We start from the raw sequence: 10687 nt of genomic DNA on the forward strand, positions 1-10687 counted from the left end.
TATGGCTATATCTTACTACCAGCACACTTTACCCCTCATTCTGAGAGCATATGTCACAAGTGATGTATATGAGGTGTGGTTTGCCTTTTCTGATTGTTATACTGTGGGTGGAGCCTGCGGTAGGCATTTTGCCTCCTACACTAATAGTTAAAATATAGGTAAGTCAGGTTTCACCTCATGATTCCGTCTCGTTTCCTTTCAGAGTGCAAGAAGATCATCCTATAATGTCCTTCACAATATCAAGAAATGGAAGATTAGCTTTGTTAAATGTAGCAACTCAGGTAAACTTTGCCTTTATCTGCTATTTACCCAACCTCATTATTCAGGGGCAGCAACAGCCAAGCCTTAAGCAAATGTTGTGCTTCGTTTGGTTTTAATATGAAATGTTGTAGATCCATCAGTTTTTAATAAGAGATGGGTAATGTACTTTATATAAGGCTTTAAATGGATTCTGTCATGATTTTTATGGGGTACTTTTTATTTCTAAATGACACTGTTACACAAATAATTCCCTCTGCCATTTAACCTTTTATTCTTGTCCCAACAAATGTATTTGTAGCTGTAATATTGGTGTGTAGGCGCCATCTCAGTGCCTTGTGCCTTAGTCTGAGCTTTCAGCCAGTGCTACACATTAGAACTGCTTTCAGCTAACCTATTGTTTCTCCTACTCCCATGTAACTGGAGGAGTCCCAAGCCGGACTTGGATTTCTTACTATTGAGTGCTATTCTGATACCTACTGGGAGCTGCTATCTTGCTCCCTTCCCATTGTTCTGCTGATCGGCTGCTGGGGGTGAGGGGGGGGGATATCACTCGAACTTGCAGCGCAGCAGTAAAGTGTGAGTGAAGTTTATCAGAGCACAGGTCACATGGCTGTGGCACCCTGGGAAATGAAGAATATGGCTAGCCCCATGGGAAAAACAGATTACAATGCAGGATTCTGCTGTAGAAGCTCTATTAACTGATGGGTTTTGAAAAAAAGAAATCACTTTTTCCCATGACAGTATTCCTTTAAGGCACAGCTGCTTGCCTTTGTCTCTGGGAGTGGGGGCTTTTGCAGCTTATGGCTGCACCCAAACACAGAACCACAGGGTAACCCCCAACAGGTGGTTTGTGTAGGGAACTGGAGGAAAAGATGGACACACCAGCCTTGGCTTTAATGCTGCAACCCTGTGGGATATGAAACCCTATTTAGTGAGTAAATAGGACTATGGGGCCTAATAGGGATTTACTCAGTGATTTTAGGCAGAGACATTTTTGGGCAGGCCGGGGGCTATAAAGAGTGTCTTTGTAAGGGGAACTTAGAGTCAAAATCCAACTTAGATGTGCAAACATCCCCCCCCCCGTGAGGTGTTTAAGTGCTAGCCTTGGGCCCCAGTGGGAGAGTGCTGGCAGAATTCTGGTTAATCTCTTGTCTGCACTAACAGACTTGCACTTGTCTCTTTGTGACAGGGTGTTCACTTATGGGACTTGCAAGACAGAGTTTTAGTGAGAAAGTACCAAGGTGTGACGCAGGGCTTTTACACTATCCACTCGTGCTTCGGAGGCCATAACGAAGACTTCATCGCTAGTGGCAGTGAAGGTACCGTATTGTTTTTATGTAACTTGTGTGAAGATTGTGACGAGTCCTGCACTGGGTCAGAACGCAATAATAAAATTCTGTACACATGTGGGAAGCAGGTCTACCCAGTTAGACAAGGGCAGTTTTCTGCTAGGAGGGGGGTAAGGCTCACCAGGGAAACTGAAGAGTTAATAAACAGTATTTTTTGCTGTTGGGCAATGCCAAGTCTTGTTGTTATATTTCATGCCATAAGATGTAACATATTGGCCACATACACCAGGGAAACTGAAGAGTTAATAAACAGTATTTTTTGCTGTTGGGCAATACCAAGTCTTGTTGTTATATTTCATGCCATAAGACGTAACATATTGGCCACATACTTTGCTGTAATATCATCAGGATGGGGGTGGTTGCCCACTGGATGATATGCACAAACCAGTACCACAGATGCATTTGCTATGCTGATGCCTTTCCAATATTTGCTCACTTTGCAGATCATAAAGTGTATGTTTGGCACAAAAGAAGCGAATTGCCCATCGCAGAGCTCACAGGACACACGCGTACAGTTAACTGCGTGAGTTGGAACCCACAGATTCCCTCGCTGATGGCCAGTGCTTCTGACGACGGTACTGTTAGGATATGGGGACCAGCACCTTATGTAGACAACCAGGAGTTTGAAGGTAAGGGGACCTGGTGGGGAAGACCCCCTGTCTGGCTCAGGTATAATACAGCAAGATGTTCTTAGCTTCACAACCCTCCATTCAAGGGAACATAACCAGGCCAGGAAAGTAAAGCAACACTGCAGTTGAATTAGTCCCTAGTGCAGTTATGCCTTCCTGTATTTCATGCAGTCGTTGTCTAGGCTAGTCCTACTACCCCACTACCCCACTTCAATCCCAACCCACTGGTGACCCAATCTAAATCTGTAACCCTGCCCTACTGTTCACACAGTCAAGTCCTGACCCCCACAGTGCATGTAGTCTGTTTAATATCATGCTGTCCCTGCTGTTGTCTAAAGATGGCCATACATGGAAATATCCACTTGTTTGGGGAGTTTGCCATACGAGCGGATCTTTCCCCGATATGCCCACCTTGAGGCTGGTTGTTAAGATTGACACCAGGATGAGGGCCGCATCAACACGCCAATGCGCTTTTCATTCCGATCAGTTTCTTAAACCTGCCTAAACAACATCTGGATGATTTTCAGCCAGATATCTGTCGGCAGGCCCCATACACAGGCTGATAAACAACCAGCTCAGACCTTTGGCAGCTTTTATCGGCCCATGTGTGCCCACCTTTATCCCCCCCCCCCCCCTAGCTCACATGGTCTAGGCCAGTCCTGCCCTATGCTGTTTATGCAGTCTAGGCCAGCTATACCTAACTGTGTGATTGACCATAAGTCCAAATCCAGTTGCTGGTAATAGATATGGATTTTTTTTAATAGCAAAATGACAAACCAGGCAATGCCCCAAGGGTTATACAGCCCAGAGTGTACAATTGACCAAATGCTTCCCATCATCCCCTATTCATTCCTATGGGAATTGCTTGCCTTCAAGCTTGCACTCACAGGTCAGGTGATTGTCTCTAGCTAAAGGTGCCCATACACGTGAAGATCCGCTCGCTTGGCGAGGTCGCCAAGCAAGCGGATCTTCTCCCGAAATCCCCACCTACGGGTGGGCGATATCAGGGCCAAACTATCGAATTATATTGGCGGCAATGGGGCAGTCGGTTTGGGTACCGCACTAAATCCGACTAAATCTTTTAACCTGCCCGATCGATATCTGCCCAATTTCAGGCCAGATATCGGTCGGGCAGGCCCCTCGTTCCTGCCCCTACACGGGGAACCCATATTGGCAGCTACAATTGGCCTGTGTATAAGGCATTTAAGGGTGATAAGTTGCCTGACCTGTGAGTGCACCTTCTGGGGCAGACAAGTATCGTAGGAATGACAAGGGGGAGATTTGAAGTCTATTAATGATCGAATGACTATGTACAGTGGAGGAAATAATTATTTGACCCCTCACTGATTTTGTAAGTTTGTCCAATGACAAAGAAATGAAAAGTCTCAGAACAGTATCATTTCAATGGTAGGTTTATTTCAACAGTGGCAGATAGCACATCAAAAGGAAAATCGAAAAAATAACTTTAAATAAAAGATAGCAACTGATCTGCATTTCATTGAGTGAAATAAGTTTTTGAACCCTCTAACAAAAAAAGACTTAATACTTAGTGGAAAAACCCTTGTTTGCAAGCACAGAGGCCAAACGTTTCTTGTAATCGATGAGCAAGTTTGCGCACATTTTAGGAGGAATGTTGGTCCCACTCCTCTTTGCAGATCATCTCTAAATCCCTAAGGTTTCTGTCTCTGTGCAACTCTGAGCTTGAGCTCACTCCATAGGTTTTCTATTGGATTAAGGTCCGGAGACTGACTAGGCCACTCCATGACCTTAATGTGCTTCTTCTTGAGCCACTCCTTTGTTGCCTTTGCTGTATGTTTTGGGTCATTGTCGTGCTGGAACACCCATCCACGACCCATTTTCAGTTTCCTGGCAGAGGGAAGGAGGTTGTCGTTCAGGATTTCACGATACATGGCTCCGTCCATTTTCCCGTTAATGCGAATAAGTTGTCCTGTGCCCTTAGCAGAAAAACACCCCCAAAGCAAAATGTTTCCACCCCCATGCTTGACGGTGGGGACGGTGTTTTGGGGGTCATAGGCAGCATTTTTCTTCCTCCAAACACAGCGAGTTGAGTTAATGCCAAAGAGCTCTATTTTGGTCTCATCAGACCACAGCACCTTCTCCCAGTCACTCACAGAATCATTCAGGTGTTCATTGGCAAACTTCAGACGGGCCTGCACATGTGCCTTCTTGAGCAGGGGGACCTTGCGAGCCCTGCAGGATTTTAATCCATTGCGGTGTAATGTGTTTCCAATGGTTTTCTTGGTGACTGTGGTCCCTGCTAATTTGAGGTCATTAACTAACTCCTCCCGTGTAGTTCTAGGATGCTTTTTGACCTTTCTCAGAATCATTGACACCCCACGAGGTGAGATCTTGCGTGGAGCCCCAGAGCGAGGTCGATTGATGGTCATTTTGTGTTCCTTCCATTTTCGAACAATCGCACCAACAGTTGTCACCTTCTCTCCCAGCTTCTTGCTAATGGTTTTGTAGCCCATTCCAGCCTTGTGCAGGTCTACAATTTTTTTCTCTGACATCCTTGGACAGCTCTTTGGTCTTTCCCATGTTGGAGAGTTTGGAGTCTGCTTGATTGATTGATTCTGTGGACAGGTGTCTTTTATACAGGTGACTAGTTAAGACAGGTGTCCTTAATGAGGTTGACTAATTGAGTAGAAGTGTCTAACCACTCTGTGGGAGCCAGAACTCTTAATGGTTGGTAGGGGTTCAAAAACTTATTTCACTCAATGAAATGCAAATCAGTTGCTATCTTTTATTTAAAGTTATTTTTTCGATTTTCCTTTTGATGTGCTATCTGCCACTGTTGAAATAAACCTACCATTGAAATGATACTGTTCTGAGACTTTTCATTTCTTTGTCATTGGACAAACTTACAAAATCAGTGAGGGGTCAAATAATTATTTCCTCCACTGTATATAAGTTCCCTGCATGCAATTCAGTACAAACCCTATGTAACTTTGCCATTTTGTTCAGCATATTTATATTCCAACAGCTGATATTAATTATATTTTTTTTCTTTTTCTCCTCCCTCCCCCAAAATGCCCTTACACTTCTGTTCTAGAGGAATGCAGTAGCATGAATAGTTGATGGCAAGTTGCGGCCCAGACGACTTCTCTAACTTAAAATTAGTCGTATTTTTAAAAATGGCTTGGGATTGGTGCAAACAAACACGATCGATTTAAACGGACAGACGTTTGTCGCTGAAGAAATGAGAGAGAGAGGAAAAAAAAAATTTAAAAAAGAAAAAAAAAAACAAAAAATGTTGAAGTCTCAGGGGCCACTGTGGGCCCTAACATTTTACCACCCTGCTTCATAGTACCCAGCTCAGATGAAGCACGTCGTTTAGAATGTTGTTGGACACCGTGTAAATCCCCCATCGGTTGTGAAGAACTGTGCTATATTCAGGCTATCCATCGAACTCGGTATCTTTTTCCCCTGCCTGCCGTTTGGTGTGGCGGGCTACCATACATGTTGCTCTTCTGTGTAATGAAGTTTAAATGCTTGTTTGGAAAACAAAAAACAAAAAAAAAAAAAATAATTATTTAACAGTTTAGAAGGCTTGATAGAGTGCTTTAGTCTGAGTATCCATTTAATAGGAAAGTACATCCTGCTCTATCCGCCTTATTTACCCTTGAGATCTTTTCAGCTTGGTTCATGGATAGTAGCCTTAACTTTTATTTTAACATTTATTCCCCCCCCCCCCCCCCCGGGACAACAGATCTGGTTCCCCCAATTAAGGTCAATTGAAACGCACACACACACAGGCAATTTTGTACTTTTTTTCCCAAAGACTAAAGGGCGTGAGTGTGTTAAACCTCCCCTCCCCCCCCAGTCATGGGCTAACGGCACAATTTTTTTAAAAATAAATTAAGTATTTATAGGACTATATGGAATTCATTTGTATAAGTTTAACCAGCTATTTACTAGTTAGATGCACCAAGAGAGAGAGAGGGATTTGCCCTTGTCGCACAGACAATACATGCAAGGGGGGGGGGGAGTAGGGGTTGTTTTTTTTGTTTTATTGTATCACTATGGTAGAAACCGATTTGTTTAGCTGCTGATATTAAGTAACAAAAATAAGTTCTGAGGCACACTCATTGTATGGTGATGTATGTGGCTTTGAGCTCAGCAAGCGTTTCTCCCTCCCTGGGATCTCCAAATCGGCCCGACTTGCCCTTGCCGCAGGGGAACGGCTTTGCTGACCGTAACCAGATATGATAATATGCTCTCAGCTTATTTTTCTTTTTATGAATGACCGTATATCCCTTTTTTTTTCCCCCATCTGTTTCTCCATTCACCTCATGTACCATACAGTATCCGTTTGCACAAGCATCGACAAGAGGCATCAAGGGGCAGGTTTACTTGTCCTTTAATTACTGCCATCATTCAGGTCTTCATGGGTAGATCTGTAGCAATACAGAGCCAGCATTAAAGATGTTCGTTGTACACAACTCGCCCCCGTCGCAGTTATTACCCCCCCCCCCCCTCCCTGCTGTGGCGCAACCACAATCCCATGATGCATCTGGAGGCCGGGGCGCCCTTAGTCTGTAAATCCAGCACTGATTATAAGCGATTCTTACTTTACCATTCTACTATTTTATCAGTAGAGCACTTCATACAATTCATTTTTTAAAAGTTACATTTTCAGGCCAGTGGTTTTTTTTTTTTTTTAATTAATAAAGAAATGTTTTTCCTTTTTATTATTTTTTTTTTTTTTTCATTTGTACAAAAAAAATTTATGGTGTTCTGGTATAATAATGGGAAGTGTAACTCCTGTCATCCTGTATGTATTGGCAGGGGGTGATGGGTGCTGTCTAAATGTTATGGCTTGGAAACTCTTTAATGTTATGGATTCCCTTTGGTAGAGGGGTGTCAGTGTGCATGGCGGCTGGTAGGTTTTAGGGTTCAGTAACACTAACTGCTGTAGGCATAATACAGAGCCCTACTGGGATAAACATCTGCTGTTACGGTTGTCTGTAGAGAACAAAACAGTATGGCAGCACCCACTCATGTAAATGTGCCTATTCTGCCCATAAACTATTACAGGGAATATAAATGAAAGGAAGAATCTCACTTAGAGCTGCCCATAGGGTATTTGGCTCTTCTTATAAGTCTTCAGTCGTTAAATTAAGATTTTTTTTTCCCCCCCATTCTCATTGGATTAATGGGCAGTGGGTGGAAGTGTTGTGAAATATAACTTTTGTTATATTTAGTACTACAGCTGGCCCCCTAACTTATAAGTCTGTTTTAGGGTTTGGTTCATATGTAGTCTATGCAATCCCTCAGGCAGCATAAATAACACTCTGGCCTGATGTTCCGCCTTCAGAGAAAAGTGTTGAAGTCGGGATGAGCATGGTGAAATACCCTTTAGGGAAGGTATCTGCTAAGTGGCGCTAAATCTGTATTAAATTGTCACTGCCAGACACAGATCTGTTCTCATTACATTAGGTATAGAATATGCTGCAGGCACAGGCCTCCGAGCTACTATAAAATCTACTCTGCCAATTGGACCTTTTTAAGTATAATATCCCCCATATGGGTTACAGCCAGAGTACTTGGTAGACGGGTAATTCATCCTTTTTATAGCTTTGGAACGGTTGGTCTTCAGCAACTGCTGTTTGGTTGCTAGGCTCATTGACCATAGTGACCAGTGATAAAATCCGCTCCAAGGGTCCCCGGATGCTGCTGCTACACTAGAAATAAAGTTTCTCAGTGTAAAGTGAGCAGGCACGGTGCATGTAGGATCCCTGCTTTGGGGTTAGGGAGAAAAGTGGGCAAAGCTTGGCCATCTGCGTCTTGTATTAGCAGAAAGCTATTGGGAAAGACAAACTGAGTAACATAGGTAAAGACTACCCAGAGCAGGCAATAAGCAGATTTCTTATATCCAAACTGCTCAGTATTAAAAACCAACTGCTGGTTGATATATGTTACTGCACCATGGCACAATGGGCCTTTGTACAACTGCTAGCACTCTAAAACCCTTCCAATACAACTGCCCATAGCAGAGCAATGCAGCAGTTACAATGACCTGTATTAGTAGTGTCTGTTCCTGTAACCTCATTGAACACTTCCCCTTTAAAGAGAAATTAAAAGACATATTTATGTGTGGGGGGGGCGGTTTTTGGTGTTTTTGTTTTTTTTTTTCTTTTTGCATCCACAGAAATTAGTTTGGGCCCTTTTGAGTATCTACAAAATTGAAATCTTCACCTTTAATGATTACTATGTTGTAGGCAGTGCTATTCTAAAACAATTTGCAATTGGTCTTCATTTTTCTTAGGTGTAGTTCTTGAATTATTTCGCTTTGTGTTCTGCAGCTCCAGGGTCGGACTGGGCTGCCGGGACACCGGGAAAAATCCAGGTGGGCCCCAGCGGCCCAGACCCAACCCGGCCCTTGCTGGCGCCCCCTCTGCCCGACCGCTCCTCCCCCTGACACGTTAAACGTACGTGTGCTCAGGGGAGGACGTCGGGTGGGGGGACAGCCAGCGGGGGCCCCTGGGGTGGGAGCCCTGCACCCCCAGTCCAACCCTGTGCAGCTCTCTACTTTGGAATTTTAGCAGCTGTCTGGTTGCTATGGTCCAAATGACTACCAACCAGGCAGTGGTTTGAAAGAAACTGCTGTATGACTAGAAAAGGAGCTGAATAAAAAGATAAGTAATAGAAAGTAACAATAATATTGTCACTGACACCAATTTGAAAGCTGGAAAGAGTCAAAAGGAAAGCAAACTTGAAAAAAAGACCAATTGAAAAGTTGCTAAGAAGTAGCCATTCTATAACATACTAAAGGTTGAACTAAAAAGTGAACCACCCCTTTAACTGGTATAAAATCAAGCCTACCTGCCACTTGCCTTGGCACGACGCCACCATCTTAACTTGCCAAAGCCAAAACATGATATTTGCTTTTATAAATGGGGTACCGTGGATTCTGTCCCCCCAGTCCGTGCTACTCTTCTGTGTGCAATAACACTATTGTGGGAGCTGCCACATTGCTTACAGGCATGGTGTGTGTTTCTGAGCCATCTTACCAATCTCCATAGTAGTTTCCAGTATATTTTTATAACTTTACACGTGACTCCATCTTTTATTCTTTTTTTTCTTCCATAAATGTGTATGTTTAGTATTGAAAATGTTATGGGCAAATGTAAGGGAGAAATTTGTTTTTGGGTGGGGAGGGGGTAACAGGGTGAGCAGATCCATAAAGCATGTCCGTTTGTTAGGAACCAAGCTGCAGGGGTCAGGAATAGAACTTGTTGATCTCGAGATGTGTCTGGAGTTGTGGTGGAACTAGTTAATCCGTAGAGCATTCGGTATGTCATGACTATTTGCTATGGACTGATTAAATGTTTCAAAACTTTTGCTTTATTTTTATTTTTCCTTTATTTCGCACTTTTTTCAGTTTCTTTGTATTCTTATCACGTTAAAAAAGGTAACTCCCCCGTGTTTATTTTTCACTGTTTTACTAATTATTTAGGGAACACCCCCCTTTATCTTTAGTAAATGTGTAGTATTTTAAACATATCCTTTTTTTTTTTCTTCTTCATTTAAGAACATTTTTTTTTTTAATTTCTTTTAATAGGATTTTTAAATAAAAACGACATTTTTTTTTTCCATGTCAGTGCTCGGCACTCAGAGAAAATACTTTGTATTCCCTTTCTTTCGAGTCAATAAACAGAATGAATAACTGGAGTGAAACCATTTTATACCCGAGATCCCGGTCGTCTTTGTGTGTGATAAAGAATGTCTTGTGCGTGTTTCTATTATGCTCCCATCTCATCGTGGGAAAATGGGCAAAACAGACAGACTGCGCAAAATAAAAAATGTTTTCAATATAGTTAGTTAGGCAAAAATATCATCTGTAAAGGCTGGAGTCGGCAGATGTCTAACATAATAACCAGAACACTACTCTCTAAGCTGTTAGCAGTCAGTAACCAAACAGTGACCTGAGGGGAGGTCATATGGGACATAACTGTTCAGTTAGTTTGCATTTGAATCTGACCTGCGGGTTCACAAACTGTCCGTTATGACCCATGTGGCCCCCCTTAAGTCACTAAGAGTTTACAGAGCTGGAAGTAGAGTTCTGGCTATTATGTTAGACATCTGCCCACTCCAGCCTTTATAGATTACATTTTGCCTAACTATATTACGAATATTTTTTATATTGTACAGTCTATCCAATTTAACCAGTTTCATTTTTACACTGAACTGTTCCTTTAAGGGCAATGACACTTGTAGGGCTTTGTCACCTGTGGGGCTGAGCTCTTTCTTCCACCCTCCCAACCCATGACTGTATCCCACTTTTGCCTCCGACAGCCTCTAGTTATAGGCGCGTGCCTGTCCCACCCTCTTCATGACGCCAGAGATGGGGCAGGTTGTGAGCCGGTCTATAAACAGAGGTGGGTTGGGATGTTGTTGACCCTCACATCGCTAAAGTGCCAATTT

At 43.0% G+C, this 10687-nt stretch overlaps 1 protein-coding gene across 2 annotated transcripts in view; it reads left to right on the forward strand.

Annotated features, from left to right (window-relative positions):
• Positions 1-9955, forward strand: part of wdr26 (WD repeat domain 26) — a 34548-nt gene extending 24593 nt beyond the window's left edge. The window contains exons 12-15 of one of the 2 annotated variants that reach the window (XM_031901755.1): positions 203-281; positions 1451-1580; positions 2054-2239; positions 5313-9955. In XM_031901755.1, the coding sequence (XP_031757615.1) occupies positions 203-281; positions 1451-1580; positions 2054-2239; positions 5313-5338 (421 nt within the window). In that variant the 3' untranslated portion in view covers positions 5339-9955. 2 annotated transcript variants of the gene reach the window in all.
• The last annotated feature ends 732 nt before the right edge of the window (positions 9956-10687 follow it).

The sequence above is a fragment of the Xenopus tropicalis genome, chromosome 5, assembly GCF_000004195.4.
Source record: "Xenopus tropicalis strain Nigerian chromosome 5, UCB_Xtro_10.0, whole genome shotgun sequence".
NCBI classification, from domain to species: Eukaryota; Metazoa; Chordata; class Amphibia; order Anura; family Pipidae; genus Xenopus; species Xenopus tropicalis.